Below are 18,615 nucleotides of genomic sequence, written 5' to 3'. Positions count from 1 at the left end.
GTGCATAATGACAGAGGGAGAGGAGTTTGAAATAAGGGTAAAAATTATACTTAGGAATATAAAGTTTATTAAATGGTGAACAGTTGTCTCTTTACCCTCACTGAAATGTAAACAAAACAAAAGGAAACCCTATCTAAATACATTAATTAAGTCTTTGGGAAATATCTGGTTCAAATATCAAAAACATTACCAAAATGAGATCTGTAAAGTGAATTCTTGTATCGATACCAAGAACTGATGATTTAGTTAACAGGTTTTCTTGCCTTGAAGCTGAACAATAAACTCAAAGGACATCTTTGATGCTTTCCAATTTCTTCTTTAGAGTAAAAACATATCTTGACTAAATGTGTTAAGTGCATGCATACAATTAGTTCCTGATTTCCCAGGTTTCAAATACAAAAGACAACAGATATTTGTTCATAATAAACATGGCTTAGACTTTTAGCTTTTCTCTTTAAGGTTGAGAGTTTGGAGGTTTTAATAGTTTCTTATTATCAGGGCATTATCTCCATCTGGAATTTTCTGTTTCTCTTCTTTATCTGTTCTATTCCTGTCTCCATATTCGAGTAGCTCTAAAGTGCAATATGGCATATTCTTAAGTCTTCCTACTACAAAATGCTCCCAATTCAGTTCAGTTCAGCCACTCAGTCGTATCTGACTCTTTGTGACCCCATGGACTGCAGTACCCCCGGTTTCCCTGTCCATCACCAATTCCCAGAGCTTGCTCAAACTCATGTTAATCAGGTTGGTGATGACATCAAACCATCTCATCCTCTATTGTCCCCTTCTCTTCCTACTTTCAATCTTTCCCAGCATCAGGGTCTTTTCCAATGAGTCAGTTATTCGCATGAGGTGGCCAAAATATTGGAGGTTCAGCTTCAGCATCAGTCCTTCCAATGAATATTCAGGACTGATTTCCTTTAGGATTGATTGGTTGAATGTCCTTGCAGTGAAAGGGACTTTTAAGAGTCTTCTCCAACAACATAGTTTAAAAGCACCAATTCTTTGGCACTCAGCCTTCTTTATGGTCCAACTCTCACATGCATTCATGACTACTGGAAAAACCATAGCTTTGACTAGACAGACGTTTGTCAGCAAAGTAACAGCTTTGCTTTTTAATATGCTGTCTAGGTTGGTCATAGCTTTTCCTCCAAGGAGCAAGCGTTTTTTTCATTTCCTGGCTGCAATCACCATCTACAGTGATTTTGGAGCCCCCCAAAATAAAGTCTCTCACTGTTTCCATTGTTTCCGCATCTATTTGCCATGAAGTGATGGGAGAAGATGATATGATGTTCGTTTCTTGAATGTTGAGTTTTAAGCCAGCTTTCTCACTCTCCTCTTTCAATTTCATCAAGATGCTTTTCAGTTCCTCTTTGCTTTCTGCCATAAGGTGGTGTCATCTGTACATTTTAGGTTATTGATATTTCTCCTGGCAATCTTGATTCCAGTTTGTGCTTCATCCAGCCTGGCAGTTCGCATGATGTGTTCCGCATAGAATTTAAAAAGCAAGGTGGCAATATACAGACTTGATGTACTCCTTTCCCAATTTGGAACCAGTTCATTGTTCCATGTCTGGTTCTAACTGCTGCTTCTTGACCTCCATACAGATTTCTCAGGAGGCAGGTAAGGGGGTCTGATATTCCCATCTCTTTAAGAATTTTCCAGTTTGTTGTGATCTAGACAGTCAAAAGATTTGGCTTGTTCATTAAGCAGAAATAGGTGTTTTTCTGGAACTCCCTTGCATTTTCGATGATCCAATGGGTGTTGGCAGTTTGATCACTGGTTCCTCTGCCTTTTCTAAGTCCAGCTTGAACATCTGGAAGTTCTTGGCTCACATACTGTTGAAGCCTGGCTTGGAGGATTTTGAACATTACTTTGCTAGCCTGTGAGATGAGTGCATTTGTGTGGTAGTTTGAACATTCTTTGGCATTGCCTTTCTTTGGGATTGGAATGAAACTGACCTTTTCCAGTCGTGTGGCCACTGCTGAGTTTTCCAAATTTGCTGGCATATTGAGTGCAGCACTTTCACAGCATCATCTTTTAGGATTTGAAATAGCTCAACTGAAATTCCATCACCTCTACTAGCTTTGTTCATAGTGATGCTTCCTAAGGCCTACTTGACTTTGCATTCCAGGATGTCCAGCTCTAGGTGAGTGATCACACCATCATGATTATCTGGGTCATGAAGATCTTTTTTGTATAGTTCTTCTGCATATACTTGCCACCTCTTCTTAATATTTTCTGCTTCTGTTAAGTTCATACCATTTCTGTCCTTTATTGTATTCACTTATGCATGAAATGCCCCCTTGGCTCTAGGTGAGGGATCACATCATCATGGTTACCTGGGTCATTAGAGAGGAGAGTGAAAAAGCTGGTTTAAAACTCAAAAGGTAAAAAACAAAGATCATGGCATCTGGCCCCGTTACTTCATGGCAAATAGATGGGGAAACAATGGAAACTGTGACAGCTTTTATTTCTTGGGATCCATAATCATTGCAGATGGTGACTACAGCCATGAAATGAAAATATGCTTGCTCCTTGGATGAAAAGGTATGATCAACTTAGACAGCATATTAAAAAACAGAGACATTGCTTTGCCAACAAATGTCCATCTAGTCAAAGCCATGGTTTTTCCAGTAGTCATGTATGGATGTGAGAGTTGGACTATAAAGAAAGCTGAGCTCTGAAGAATTGATACTTTTGACCTGTGGTGTTGGAGAAGACTCTTGACAGCCCCTTGGACTGCAAGGAGATCCAACCAGTCAATCCTAAGGAAATCAGTCTGGAATATTCATTGGAGGGACTGATGATGAAGCTGAAGCTCCAATAATTTGGCCACCTGATATGAAGAACTGACTCATTGAAAAAGACACTGATGCTGGAAAAGATTGAAGGCAGGAGGAGAAGGTTGGTTAGTAGAGGATCAGATCATTGGATGGCATCACTGACTCAATGGACATGAGTTTGAGTAAGCTCTGCAGATTGGTAATAAACAGGGAAGCCTGGTTTGCCACAGCCCATATGGTTGCAAAGAGTCAAACACAACTGAGTGACTGAACTGATAAGATCTTTTCTTGTATAGTTTGTCTGTTTATTCTTGCCCCTCTTCTTAATATCTTCTGCTTCTTTTAGGTCCATGCCATTTCTGAGTAGAAGGACTTGCACTCATCTCCTCTTGGGAGAACTCCAAAATTGCAGCTCTCTGCTGAAAAACTATTGACAGGAGAAAGTTGGGTCCCACCAAATAAAGATACCTCATGTCCAAAGGCAAAAAGAAGCCCCAACAAGATGTTAGGAGGGGCAAAATCACCTTTAGGATCAAACCCCATTCCCTCCAGAGATGCTCAGAGGGCTTAAACAAAACCTTGTGTGCACCAGGACCCAGAGACCCCACAGAGACTGAGCCAGACCTGCCTTTGAGTGTTTAAATGTCTCCTGCAGAGGCATGGATCAGCAGTGGTCTGCCACAGGAACAGAGCCTCTGGCTGTAGCAGACCTGGTACACGCAGAGTGTGGCATAAACCATCTTGCAGGAGGTATCCATTAGCCCCTCAACAGAGCTGCTAAGCAGATGACCCATTAACTGCTGAACAATTATACCAAAGAAATTCTCACACTGTTCAGAAATTTCTAGGCCCCACAACAGATTTCCAAACCCGGGGATCCAGCAAAGGTACTGAGAACCCCCAGGGATTTGACTTTGGAAGCCAGTAGGATTTGATTACATAGTTTAGACAGGACTGGGGAAACAGACTCTTGAAGGGCACAAAGAAAATCTTGTGTGCACCAGGACCTGGGAGAAAGGAGCAGTGTCCCCACAAGAGATTGAGCCAGACTTGCCTGTGAGTCAGACTCCAGGAGTCTCCAGTGGAGGTGTGGGTCAACTGTGGCCTCCTGTGGGGTCAGGGGTACTGAATACAACAGTGCATGGATAAGTCTGTTTGAAGGAGGTCACCATTACTGACATTAACCCTACCATAGTTAAGCCTCAGGACAAACAAGTCTATGCTCCAACCACTAATGCTGAAGAAGCTGAAGTTGAAAGGTTCTATGATGACCTACAAGCCCTTCTAGAACTAATACCCCAAAAAGATGTCCTTTTCATCATAGGGGACTGGAATGCAAAAGTAGGAAGTCAAGTGATACCTGGAGTACCAGGCAAGTTTGGTCTTGGAGAACAAAATGAAGCAACGCAAAGGCTAACAGAGTTTTGTCAAGAGAAGGCACTGGCCATAGCAAACACCCTCTTCCAGCAACACAAGAGGTGACTCTACATATGGATGTCATCAGATGGTCAATATCAAAATCAGATTGTTTATATTTGCATCTGAAGACGGAAAAGTTTATATTGAGTCAGCAAAAACAAGACTGGGAGCTGACTGTGGCTCAGATCATGAACTCCTTTCTCTCTCTGGCTATCCCACAATTTGGGTTGCTATTTCACATTAGTTCCCTCAGATTGCCCTCCGGGCATTTGGGCCTAGTCCTTATCCTAAGCAATACAGCCCACGCCTTCCTGTTCAGTCTCCACTTGCTGGTGGTGGCTCCGAGCACTGGGAGTTGCTGTTAGGCACATAATCTGTGGGTTTTATTTATTTATTTTTCCTCCCAGTTATGTTGCCCTCTGAGATTCCAAAACTCCCCACAGACCCGCTGGTGAGTGTTCCCTGGTGTTTGGAAACTTCTCTTTTAAGACTCCCTTCCTGAGACAGATCTCCGTCCCTACCTGCGGGGAGCTGCCCGTGAGAACGGGGTCCTTTGTCTGAAGGACACAGCTCTAGGAGCTGCCTCAGTCCTTGAGGGTTTGCTTGCAAACATAGCTCTCTGTCCCGCCACCCCAGAGATTAGGCGATTATTTACTGCAGACACCTGGAGTTCTGGACAAACTTCTCACTCACACAGAAATGTTATCTGGTGTAAGAAATAATAACAGGGTGCCATTCCCATGCTCTCAAGATTTCTTGTAACTGTTTGTAAGATGTATAGGTAAACCAAGAAAAAAGTTAACTGTCTTGTCTGTCTCATGCTCTCCTGTATAAATATAAGATGCTGAATAAAGCTGGTGTCAGACCGCTTCCCTTCGTGGAGACGTGTCTGAACCTCTCGACCCCATCTTTGTTGTAGAATTCTTTTGCTGTAGTTTTCTTTCTCAGCTGCGCCGTGCATGTTCTCGGGACCTGATCGACTTTGCCGGCTGGCACCGGCACCTACCTCCTTTGTCTCTCTTTTTATCTTTTATATTTTGTCCTACTTCCTTTTGAAGACAATGGGCTGCCTTTCTGGGTGCCTGCTGTCCTCTGCCAGCATTCAGAGGTTGTTTTGTGGAATTTGCTCAGTGTTCAAATGTTCTTTTGATGACTTTGTGGGGGAGAAAGTGGTCTCCCTGTCCTATTTCTCTGCCATCTTAGGACCGCCTCCAGATCATGAACTCCTTATTGCCAAATTCAGACTTAAATTGAAGAAAGTAGGGAAACCACTAGGCAACTAGGTATGACCTAAATCAAATCCCTTATGATTATACAGTGGAAGTGACAAATAGATTCAAGGCATTAGATCTGATAGACAGAGAACCTGAAAAACTATGGATGAAGGTTTGTGACATTGTACAGGAGGCAGTGATCAAGACCGTCTTCAAGAAAAAGAAATGCAAAAAGGCAAAATGGTTGTCCGAAGAGGCCTTACAAATAGCTGAGAAAAGAGGAGACACTAAAGGCAAAGGAGAAAAGGAACGATATACCCAAAATGCTCTAGACCATTGAATATTTAATGTTTTCTGAGCATTATTTCAATCATTACTATTTAATGTTATTAATACCTCGCTCCTTAAGAGTGGAGACACACTTTTACTGATCTCATGGAACCTAGCACAAAGCCTACACACAATACATGCTCCACAAAATTTGTTGACTGAAATGAAGATATCAGCTGGTTTACTCCAATATCTAGGGCCTGATTATTATTAGAGACTACCTAACATCACACATGATATCTAAACTTGATTCATGAGAGTTTTGTTTTTTCTTTTCATGTACAATTTGCCAGATTTGTAGCACACAATTGCTTTGAATAAAATTTATGCCCCTCTCATTTCCAGTTTCCACTTAACCCTACTTTAAAACTGACATGCTTGCCAGGTTCCCAAATATCATATAATCAGAGAATATAGTCAAACAGTGAGGGGATAAGTAGTTATAGAAAGGGAGCTATTGTATTTAGAGTTCACTGAAGAATTTTTATAATTTTGGGGTGGCTGGTCTTCATCACAGCAGTTTGTACTCCAAGGGAAATCACAGGGAATCATCAAATAAACTGCATTTGCCACTATGAAATGTCCTTTTTGTGACCTGCAGTATGTATCTACGGTTTTTCATATTCATCTGGCATTTGGATTTCTTCTCTGTATTTATATTCTTTTCTGTTTTCCTTATTGGGCTATATATCTTTTTATTAATTATTTGTAAAATTTCTTGAATTTCAGGAATACTAAACCTTTATGTGGTGTAAATATTTCAGGTCATTTTACAGTTTGGCTTTACTTAAAATTGTCTAACTGGGTAGCAAATTTACCAGAATCCCTTTATGGATTTAGTGTTTCTTTTGTTACTCAGGAAGGTTTTCCCCATCAGATGATCATAAAAGTATCATCCTAAAACTTTTCCAAGAGCATTTACTATGGTATGCTTTTTTTACTAGTCGATCTGAAAATTATTTTGGTATATAGATTGAGTCAGAGGTATTTATTTTTTTCTCGAAGGAGAGGAAATTGTCCTAACATTATTGTGGATTCACCAAATTGCTCCCACAGATTTGAGATGCCGTTTCTGGACATTATTAGTGTGCATCAATATTCAAGCTCTCATGCATGACCACCCTTAGTATAAGTGCATGCTGAGATGCTTCAGTCATGTCTGACTCTATGTGACCCTAGAGACTGTAGCCCACAAGGCTCCTCTGTCCATGGGGTTCCCCAGGCAAGAATACTGGAGTGGGTTACCATGCTCTCCTCAAGGGCATCTTCCTGACCCAGGGATCGAACTTGCAGTCTCTTACATATCTTGCATTGGCAGGCAGGTTCTTTACCACTAGCACCACCTGGGAAGCCCATCCTACAAGTGAGGCAGTCATAATTAATTCTGGCCAGCGAATCATGAGCTGAACCAGGATGTGCTACTTCTGGACTAAGGAAGCCTGAAGCCCCTTGCAGCCCTTTTCTTTTCCCTTTCCCTGCTGTAATCACGGAGAAGGCCTTGCATTGAGATGGCAGAGTTGTGAGAATGAAGCAGCCTGGATTGTGTAGAGCCTGCGTAATGTTCAGTTTCCCCAGAGTATCTTAGACAGAGGTGGATTTTACATGACATAGAAAGGAGCTTTCTGAGTCAAACCTCCAATTTTGGGAGGTTTGTTATTTGTTAATGCAACCTAAATCTACCTTATCTTGTTAACTATACCACCTTTAACATATATAAATATCCACATACATATAGTTTCATTTCTTGAGTCTTTACTTTGATCCATCCATCTATTTGCTTGTTCTTATACAAATACCTCCCTGCTTTACTGTAACTTTATAGCAGATTTAATACTCAGGCAAGACCTACATCACTGTTTTTTTTTTTTTTTAATTCTGTTAGCTTGACTTAAGCATCAGCTTTTTAAAATAAATTTTTAGAATGCTAGGTAAAAGAACTTGGTTGCATTTTGAATCCTATTGCATTGGATTTATAGATTAATTTGGGAAAATTGACATAACCATACAAAATCCTCTAGCTTTCTTCATATGTCTTGCATGTTTCTCTCCTTCTTTCTTTAGGTAGTTTTATAGATTTTGTTGAGATGTTTGTCCATATTATATTTTAAAACTAATTCTTACTGGTATAGAAGAAGAGAATTGATCTGTGTCTATTTCTGTTGTATGCAGCTTTCACTGAACTCACTTATTAGTTCTGAAAAAAATTAATTGATTTTCCCAAGAGGTCATCCAGGAGTTGCTGTTTCTTAGAGGCCTAGCAAGGCTCCTTATGGGTTCATTTCTAGTCACTAGCTTGGGACAACTCAGCTTATTTGAATCATCTATGGCTTCTTCTACCATCTGTTCCAGGAAGTGTCCTATTTAATAATTCTCCCTCTTGTTCCTATAAGACATTTAGCAAATCTGTTTGTGTAATTCAATTCCTGTGCTATTATTACTTTATGGACTAATTTTTACAGCACTGTGTAGCTTATTTAATATTTCCATACCAGTTTCCCCATCCTCTTGTGAAAACCATTGTGCGTTACTTCTATGCCCTATTATTACAGAGTTTACAACCTAAATACAATCTCCTCAACCCTCGTTGATTATCTTCATAATATTAAGCCCTATATTACCAATTTTACCTTTTACCAAGGTCTTTGTTCATTACCATGTATTTGAACTTTCTACCATTGGACTATTTGTTACCTCACTTTCTTTTCCTATTAGGAACCATGCACTTTTGTATAACCATAGCTGCCTCATAGTGCCATCATTGGAAACTACCCTAGGGACAAAAACTCTTTTTCCCATTACCATGTACCAATCTTCTATAAACTGTGATCCCATGCTTTAAACGCAAAGAAGGATTGAACACTGGCATTTTATTTATCTCATTTAATCTTAAAGCCACCATCTGCAGTAGGCTCTATTATTACCTGCATTTAAACAGAAAACTGGTGTTAAATGATTTTAGCCCCAAGTCACAAAGGTAAGAAGGGTCAGGCCAGTGCCATCCCTCACGTATGCCACCCCACCACATTCACTTGCCCACACATTCTTGCTAGACACCTTCCTACTAACTCTAGTCTGAAGGCCATTTGTGTTAGAAATAAGAAAGAGCTTCAGCCATGATACTCTCTTTCACTTTGCAAATTTTCCAGCCTGCACAAAGGTAGAGAGAATAGCAAAAATGAACTTAGATTCAGCTTTGATTGATGTGGTGCCACTTTTGTTTCATGCATCTTCCTTCTAACCCCCCAAATTTTATTTCTGCTGTACTTTAAAGTGAATTCTAGACATCGTATCATTTTACTCATAAATAATTTACTATCTGTAACTAATAAAGACTTTATAAAATATAGTCATAACACTATTATCACACCCAACAAAATTAATAGTAATTTCCTAATATCAGATTCTATTTTTAAGAAAAAAAATATTTTGCCAATCATATACATATACAAAAGAAAGACAGTGAAGTCACTCACTCGTGTCTGACTCTTTATGACCCCACTGCCAAGCTCCACTGTCTTGTGGATTTTCCAGCAAGAATGCTGGAGTGGGTTCCATTTCCTTATCCAGGGGATCTTCCCAGCCCAGGGACTGAACCAGGTCTCCCGCACTGCAGGCAGATTCTTTACCGTCTGAGACACCAGTGAAGCCCTTTACATATATAAGGGACACTGAAAAGAATAATAGAATTTCTGTGTATGCTATTTCTTTTTAAAAACAAAATATTTTCCACTGAGTTTATAGGATTGATCTGTAAAAGATAGCTGATTTTTGGTAACATTTATTTCAAGGACTTCATCCAAATTTGCAATGGTTTGTAAATTTGGGTCCTATATTTTGAGGATAAGGACTGATTCCAAATAGAATTGAGCAACTACAATTAACAACTAATTCAGGTATGATATCTTGACTTCCTACTTTTTCATTCCAGTCCCCTATGATGAAAAGGACATCATTTCTTTGGTGTTAGTTCTAGGAGGTCTTATAGGTCTTCACAGAACCATTCAACTTCAGCTTCTTTGGCATTTGTGGTTGGGGCATAGACTTGGATTACTGTGATACTGAATGGTTTGCCTTGGAAACGAACAGAGATCATTCTGTCATTTTTGAGATTGCACCCAGGTATTGCATTTAGGACTTTTTGTTGACTATGATGGCTATTCCATTTCTTCTAAGGGATTCTTGCCCATAGTAGTAGATATAATGGTCATCTGAATTAAACTCACCCATTTCAGTCCATTTTAGTTCACTGATTCCTAAAATGCTGATGTTCACTCTTGCCACTCCTGCTTGACCACTTTTAATTTGCCTTGATCCATGAACCTAACATTCCAGGTTCCTATGCAATACTGCTCTTTACAGCATCGGACTTTACTTCCATTACCAGTCACATCCACAACTGGGTGTTGTTTTCACTTTGGCCCCGTCTCTTCATTCTTTCTGGAGTTATTTCTCCACCCTTCTCCAGTAGCGTTTTGGCACTTGCCGACTTGGGGAATTCACCTTTCAGTGTCCTATCTTTTTGCCTTTTCACACTGTTCCTGGGGTTCTTAAGGCAAGAATACTGAAGTGGTTTGCCATTCCCTTCTCCAGTGGACCACATTTTGTCAGAAATCTCCATCATGACCTGTCTGTGTTGGGTGGCCCTACACAACATGACTTAGAGTTTCACTGAGTTAGACAAGACTGTGGTACATTTGATTACTTTAGTTAGATCTCTGTGATTGTGGTTTTCAGTCTGTCTTCCCTGTAACGAATAAGGATAAGAGGCTTATGGAAGCTTCCTAATGAGAGAGACTGACTGTGGGGGAAAACTGGGTGTTGTTCTGATGGGCGGGGCCATGCTTTTTAATCCAAATTTCTTTGATGGGTGGTGCTGTGTTTCCTCCCTGTTTGTTGGCCTGAGGCCAAATAACCCAGATAACCACAATGGTGTGATCACTTACCTAAAGCCAGACATTCTGGAGTCTGAAGTCAAGTGGGCCTTAGGAAAGATAACTAGGAACAAAGCTAGTGGAGGTGACGGAATTCCAGTTGAGCTCTTTGAAATCCTAAAAGATAATGCTGTGAAAGTGTTGCACTCAATATGTCAGCAAATTTGGAAAACTCAGCAGTGGCCACAGGACTGGAAAAGATCAGTTTTCATTCCAATCCCAAAGAAGGGCAATGCCAAAGAATGTTAAAAGTACCACACAATTGCACTCATCTTAAAGAAGAAAAGTTAAAATTTTACATAACCTCCCACTGCTTCTGCCTCTATAACTCAGCCTGCTCCTTGCAAAGTCTGGATCACATAGGTCTCAGAAAATGGGGACTCACAATACAAGGAACTAGAGCTTATTTCACTCACCCTTGTCCTGCTCTTTGCAATCACCCAGCCCCTGCAGACCCACAAGCCTGCTTAATTATGCCTGTTCGTGTGTAAAAACTTTATAACTCCTTTGTTTGGGGCTCAGAGCTTGGATTGTTAACTCCTCTGGGCCAGCCGGCATAATAAACCTGAGATCTCCAACTCTCCACGTGTGGTGCTTGGTTTCTCATAGTACTGGTTTCTGCAACAATCTCACATGATAGTAAAGTAATGCTCAAAATTCTCCAAGTGAGGCTTCAAAAGTCTGTGAACCAAAAACTTCCAGATGTTCAAGATGGATTTAGAGAAAGCAGAGGAACCAGAGATTAAATTACCAACATCCATTGGATCATTGAAAATGCAATAGAGTTCCAGAAAGACATCTACTTCTCCTTTATTGACTACGCCAAAGCCTTTGACTGTGTGGATTACAATAAACTGCAGAAAATTCTTCAAAAGATGGGCATACCAGACAGCCTTACCTGCCTTCTGAAAAATCTGTATGCAGGTCAAGAAGCAACAGTTAGAACCAGACATGGAACAGTGGACTGGTTCCAAATTGAGAAAGAAGTACATCAAGGCTGTATTGTTGCTGTAAGGAGAGTGCAGAGAAAAAAAGAGCAAGCCGGGCAGTCAGGCAAGAAAAGGAAATTTATTAGAGAGAAAAGAGAGGGCGACTGGCTCTTAAGGAGAACCAGCGTTCTCCCTTTATGACGGAGTCCTTCTTATACCCCACCAATGAAAAATTATTTGAAGGGATGGTCACATAGCCAGAGGTCTGGAATCTGGTCCTCTCGCAGATTTGAGAAGTTAGGCACCAGTGAAATAACATGATGCCATTTGGACAATTTGGTCAGTCTCACAGAACATTGTGATTTATTCTTTGTTTGCGAGGTTGACATAATGAGCCATTTTATCAATGAGACCCCATGTGGGTCCTATCAGTCATCCTGCTTATTTCACTTATGTGCAGAGTACATCATGAGAAACGCTGGGCTGGATGAAGCACAAGCTGGAATCAAGATTGCCAGGAGAAATATCAATAACCTCAGATATGCACATGACACCATCCTTATGGCAGAAAGTGAAGAGGAACTGAAGAGCATCTTGATGAAAAGTGAAAGAGGAGAGTGAAAAAGCTGGCTTCAAACTCAACATTCAAAAAATGAAGATTGTGCAATCTGGTCCCATCAGTTCATGGCAAACAGATGGGGAAACAACAGAAACAGTGACAGATTTTATTTTTTGGGCTCCAAAATCACTGCAGATGGTGACTGCAGCCATGAAATTAAAAGATGCTTGCTCCTTGGAAGAAAAGCTATGACCAACATAGACAGCATATTAAGAAAAGAGACATTACTTTACCAACAAAGGTCCATCTAGTAAAAGCTTTGGTTTTTCCACTAGTCATGTATGGATGTGAGAGTTGGACTATAAATAAAGCTAAGCACTGAAGAATGGATGCTTTTGAAGAAGACTCTTGAGAGTCCCTGTAAGGAGATCAAACCAGTCCATCCTAAAGGATATCAGTCCTGAATATTCATTGGAAGGACTAATGCTGAAGCTGAAGCTCCAGTACTTTGGCCACCTAATGTGAAGAATTCACTCATTGGAAAAGATTCTGATGCTGGGAAAGATTGAAGGCAGGAGAAGGGGATGACAGGGAATGAGATGGTTGGATGGCATCACTGACTCGATGGACATGAGTTTGAGCAAGCTTCAGGAATTGGTGATGGACAGGAAGCCTGGCGTGCTGCAGTCCACTGGGTTGCAAAGAGTCAGACACAACTGAGAACAACTCAGCTGTTGTTGTTATGTCAGCTAAGGTATGATTGTCTCTGCCGGCAAAATTCACCTTTCTCTTTCTCACCTGTAAGTACAGATTGGATACTGATCTCATGTTCCTTGCAATACTCTTAGTTGTATAGTTGTCTTTAAGCCCAGGACAGAAATGACTGTTTTTCATGATAAGTGGACCACACTATGCTTTACATATGTAATAAATTCTTTTAAACCACACTTTGTAAAAGCACACCTGGCCTCTAATGGTAATTGTCATACATTCTTGGGTGTGGTAATCTCAAGGTACAGATGCATCAAACGGGTATCTGGAAAGAGATTTGCAAATAATTTAAGGTTACTCTCATTTTGGATCTGACAAATGTGTAGCCAAGAGGAGCTCGAGGTCCATTTTATTGCAACTGGCACTATTCCTATAAACTGATTCATTTTATCTGTTAGCATCCATGCTTTAAACAATATTTTTTTGTGTGAAATTAAATTCATTTTTGTAAAAATTAAAACTGCACGGTCTGGTTTCATTATTTACTATTAGGCAGTGCTACTTCGTTATACACATGCAAAGAGTACTTAAAATTTCCTCTCCTTTTCAGTAAGGGATGCCCAACGCATCCCTTCTTTTTCATTACAGTAAAACAGTTTATTTGCAGTCCACTGTTGCTATTTTTGCTATCATTGAATAGAGGATGCATATTTTAATTATTGGCCACTTTTCTCTTGAGAAAGAAACCAAATGCGCCAACCCGTTACTTGGCAGTAGCCAGTGAGGCTCTGATTATGCAACATTGGGTCACTGCTTATCTTCAACACTGCCGTCCGGAAGAAAGGACGGCCGTTGCCAAGGCAACCGACGCCCCGGGCAACGGCGAGACTAGGCGGAAGGGGGCGTGGCCTCGGTGGCCCGGGCCTGTTAGAGGCGGGCCGCCGCCGGCGCAGCGGGCCGGGTAGGTCTGCGGGCCGGGCGGGCCTCTCGGCGCACCATCTGGGAAGGCCGGGTCTGCGAGCCCGCCGCGCCCTTCTCCGTAGCTCCGGGAAGAGCCCGGCTCTGCGTCCCGGTATGGCGGGCGGGCGCCGTGGCCCGCTGTTCGCGGCGCTCCTGGCCGCCTGGGTCGTGGCGGTGGCGGAGGCGGAGGCCGACCTGGAGCAGGCCGCGCTGCCGCCGGAGCGGAGCCTGGTGCGGCCCATGACAGCTTCCAACTGGACGCTGGTGATGGAGGGCGAGTGGATGCTGAAATTGTGAGTGTGCCTGCCCGCCCCCGCCGCACGGTTCCAAGCCGGCACTGCCCAAGGTCTCGACCTGGGCCCAGACCCACGCAGACAGGGACTTGCCTGGCCTGGCTGAGCCCAACCTCCCCGCTGCGCAGGCGTGTCTGGCCTGCCCCATGAGGGCCCTGGGTGTAGGGCGTCACCCTGCCTGGCTTCTCCGCTGCTTTGGGAGGAAGTGTTTTATGGCTGGGGTGGGTAAGCGGTTTACCCAGGGGATGAAGGGGAACAGAAATCCTAAGGGATTGGATTTAGGTCCTACCTGAATTGTCTAGTGGTTTTCCCTACTTTCTTCAATTTAAGTATGAATTTGGCAATGAGGAGTTCATGATCTGAGCCACAGTCAGCTCCCAGTCTTGTTTTTGCTGATTGTATAGAGCTTCTCTATCTTTGGATGCAAAGAATATAAACAATCTGATTTCTGTATTGGCCATCTGGTGATGTCCATGTGTAGCATCTTCTCTTGTGCTGTTGGAAGAAGGTTTTTGCTGTGACCAGTGCGTTTTCTTGGCAGAACTCTGTTAGACTTTGCCCTGCTTCATTCTGTACTCCAAGACTAAATTTGCCTGTTACTCCATGTATTTCTTGACTTCCTACTTTTGTATTCCAGTCCCCTATAATGAAAAGGACATCTTATTTGGGTGTTAGTTCTAGAAGGTCTTGTAGGTCGTCATAGAACTGTTCAACTTCAGCTTCTTCAGCATTACTTGTCAGGGCATAGACTTGGGTTACTGTGATATTGAATGGTTTGCCTTGGAAATGAACAGAGATCATTCTGTCATTTTTGAAATTGCATCCAAGTACTGCATTTTGGACTCTCTTGTTGACTATGAGGGCTACTCCAGTTCTTCTAGGGATTTTTGCCCACAGCACCTGAAGAACTATGGATGGAGGTTTGTGACATTATACAGGAGGCACTGATCAAGACCATCCCCAAGAAAAAGAGATGCAAAATAGGTGTCTGAGGAGGCCTTACAAATAGCTGTGAAAAGAAGAGAAGTGAAAGGCAAAGGAGAAAAGAAAAGATACACCCCTTTGAATGCAGAGTTCCAAAGAATATCAAGGAGAGATAAGAAAGCCTTCCTCAGTGATCAGTGCAAAGAAAGAGGAAAACAATAGGAAGGGAATGACTAGAGATCTCTTCAAGAAAATTAGAGATACCAAGGGAACATTTCAGGCACAAATGGGCACAATAAAGGACAGAAACAGTATGGACTTAACAGAAGCAGAAAATATTAAAAAGAGGTGGCAAAAATATACAGAAGAACTATGTAAAAGAGATGTTCATGGCCCAGATAACCACGATGGTGTGATCACTCACTTAGAACCAGACATCCTGCAATGCGAAGTCAAGAGGGTCTCAAGTATCACTACGAACAAAGCTTGTTGAGGTGATGGAATTCCAGCAGAGCTATTTCAAATCCTAAAAGATGATGTTGTTAAAGTGCTGCACTCAATATGCCAGCAAACTTGGAAAACTAAGCAGTGGCCACTGGACTGGAAAAGGTCAGTTTTCATTCTAATCCCAAAGAAAGACAATGCCAAAGAATGCTCAAACTACCACACAGTTGCACTCATCTCACATGCTAGCAAAGTAATGCTCAAAATTCTCCAAGCCAGGCTTCAACAGTACGTGAACCGTGAACTTCCAGATGTTCAAGCTGGATTTAGAAAAGGCAGAGGAACCAGAGATCAAATTGCCATCTGTTGGTTCATCAAAGCAAGAGAGTTCCAGAAATATATCTACTTCTTCTTTATTGATTGTGCCAAAGCCTATGACTATATGGATTACAACAAACTTTGGAAAATTCTTAAAGAGATGGGAATACCAGACCACCTTACCTGCCTCCTGAGAAATCTGTATGCAGGTCAAGATGCAGCAGATAGGGCTGGACATGGAGAATGTTTGGGCTCTGATTCAGGATGACACTTGTAAGCTATATAGACACTTGAGATCTTTTTAGAAGTTCTCTTTCCATTGAGTTCACTTCAGAATAGGTCAATACAAAGTGAGGCTATAAAGGAAAGAGGATTTAAACCATTATGTATATCCAAATTCAAGAATCTGTGTGCTTATCCTGAAGAAAATTTGGCTCTTTGTGATACTCCTTTGACAAAATTCAACATTTAAAAAATAAAATTTAACTTCAGTACTATTATAGACCTACTATAAATTTCTAGGAATTTTTTCAAGCATCCAATAAGTTATCACTTTGTTTAGATGAACTGGTCAGAATAAATGGAGATTGTTAAGTATCCACTGGTGATATATTTAATATCTCTAAAGAAGAAAATTAGGAGGCTTTCTGATAATGTTAGTTGGCGAAAATTTTGTTCACAATGGCCCAACCCAGTATTAAAATTTTAACATTATTTTGAATGACAGTTCTTCATTTGTTCATTTGTTTATATGCTACCTCTCCTCTGGGAATTTTTTCTTTTCTGTCCCAATTCGTACCAAGCTCCTATAACACAATTCTTGGTTAGATCAGTGTCAATAATTTATTTTTAAGGACTTAGCAGTGTCTGTTTTCTCCAAGATCCAAAAAAACCCTGTTGTAAAATTTAATTTGTTGTGTTTTCTTTGTCTTTCAAACACTCAATTTTTTGTATCCTTGCAGTTGAATTTTCAATTTTTAAAAAAGCACTTCTCTGTTAAAGAAAAATATCAACTAAAACTATATTTGTTGTATTTACCATTTCTGTTCTGAAACCTTTTTTAAAACCTGAAAAATTCTCCGCAAAATATATATACATATATACACACACACACACACACATATATATATATATACATATATATATATATATATATATATTTACTTTACAATATTGTATTGTTTTTGCCATACATCAACATGAATCCACCATGGGTGTACACGTGTTCCCCATCCTGAACCCCCCCTCCCACAACCCTCCCCATACCATCCCTCTGGGTCATCCCAGTGCACCAGCCCAGAGCATCCTGTATCATGCATGGAACCTGGTCTGGCGATTCGTTTCACATATGATATTATACATGTTTCAAAGCCATTCTCCCAAATCATCCCACCCTTGCCCTCTCCCACAGAGTCCAAAACACTGTTCTATACATCTGTGTCTCTTTTGCTGTCTCGCATACAGGGTTATCATTACCATCTTTCTAAATTCCATATATACGCGTTAGTATACTGTATTGGTGTTACAGATGGCTAACAAACACATGAAAAAATGCTCAACATCACTCATTATCAGAGAAATACAAATCAGAACCACAATGAGGTACCATTTCACGCCAGTCAGAATGGCTGCAATCCAAAAGTCTACAAGCAATAAATGCTGGAGAGGGTGTGGAGAAAAGAGAACCCTCTTACACTGTTGGTGAGAATGCAAACTAGTACAGCCACTATGGAGAACAGTGTGGAGATTCCTTAAAAACCTGGAAATAGAACTGCCATACGACCCAGCAATCCCACTGCTGGACATACACACTGAGGAAACCAGAATTAAAAGAGACCCAATGTTCATCGCAGCACTGTTTATAATAGCCAGGACATGGAAGCAATAGATGTCCATCAACAGACGAATGGATAAGAAAGCTCTGGTACATATACACAATGGAGTATTCAGATCAGATCAGATCAGTCGCTCAGTCGTGTCTGACTCTTTGAGACCCCATGAATCGCAGCACGCCAGGCCTCCCTGTCCATCACCAACTCCCAGAGTTCACTCAGACTCACGTCCATCGAGTCAGTGATGCCATCCAGGCATCTCATCCTCTGTCGTCCCCTTCTCCTCCTGCCCCCAATCCCTCCCAGCATCAGAGTCTTTTCCAATGAGTCAACTCTTTGCATGAGGTGGCCAAAGTACTGGAGTTTCAGCTTTAGCATCATTCCTTCCAAAGAAATGCCAGGGCTGATCTCCTTTAGAATGGACTGGTTGGATCTCCTTGCAGTTCAAGGGACTCTCAAGAGTCTTCTCCAACACCACAGTTCAAAAGCATCAGTTCTTCGGCACTCAGCCTTCTTCACAGTCCAACTCTCACATCCATACATGACCACAGGAAAAACCATAGCCTTGACTAGAAGAACCTTTGTTGGCAAGGTAATGTCTCTGCTTTTGAATATGCTATCTAGGTTGGCCATAACTTTCCTTCCAAGGAGTAAGCGTCTTTTAATTTCATGGCTGCAGTCACCATCTGCACTCAGCCATTATAAAGAATACATTTGAATCAGTTCTAATGAGGTGGATGACTAGAGCCTATTATACAAAGTAAAGTAAGCCAGAAAGAAAAACACCAATACAGTATATTAACATTTTCTTTAATGCTGTGGACTTTTTGTACATTCAGTTTTTCTGTTTGTATTTAATTTCATATATTATTTTATACATTTTACTCCTGTTTCTGCCGTGTTTCTATGATTGGCTTGCTGTTTCTTTCTTTTAACCTCTTTTGAAAAGTTTGTTCTTTCTTGGG

At 41.2% G+C, this 18,615-nt stretch overlaps 1 protein-coding gene across 1 annotated transcript in view; it reads left to right on the top strand.

The window, feature by feature from the left end:
• Nucleotides 1-13,857: 13,857 nt before the first annotated feature.
• Nucleotides 13,858-18,615, top strand: part of TMX4 (thioredoxin related transmembrane protein 4) — a 58,719-nt gene continuing 53,961 nt past the window's right edge. Inside the window, exon 1 of the mRNA NM_001099170.1 lies at nt 13,858-14,132. Within this exon, the coding sequence (NP_001092640.1) occupies nt 13,954-14,132 (179 nt within the window). The 5' untranslated portion in view covers nt 13,858-13,953. The remainder of the gene's footprint in view (nt 14,133-18,615) is intronic.

Source organism: Bos taurus, chromosome 13, assembly GCF_002263795.3.
Source record: "Bos taurus isolate L1 Dominette 01449 registration number 42190680 breed Hereford chromosome 13, ARS-UCD2.0, whole genome shotgun sequence".
Taxonomy (NCBI): Eukaryota; Metazoa; Chordata; class Mammalia; order Artiodactyla; family Bovidae; genus Bos; species Bos taurus.
Note: the sequence above shows the minus strand (reverse complement) of the source record. Positions and strands in the feature narration are given on the sequence as shown.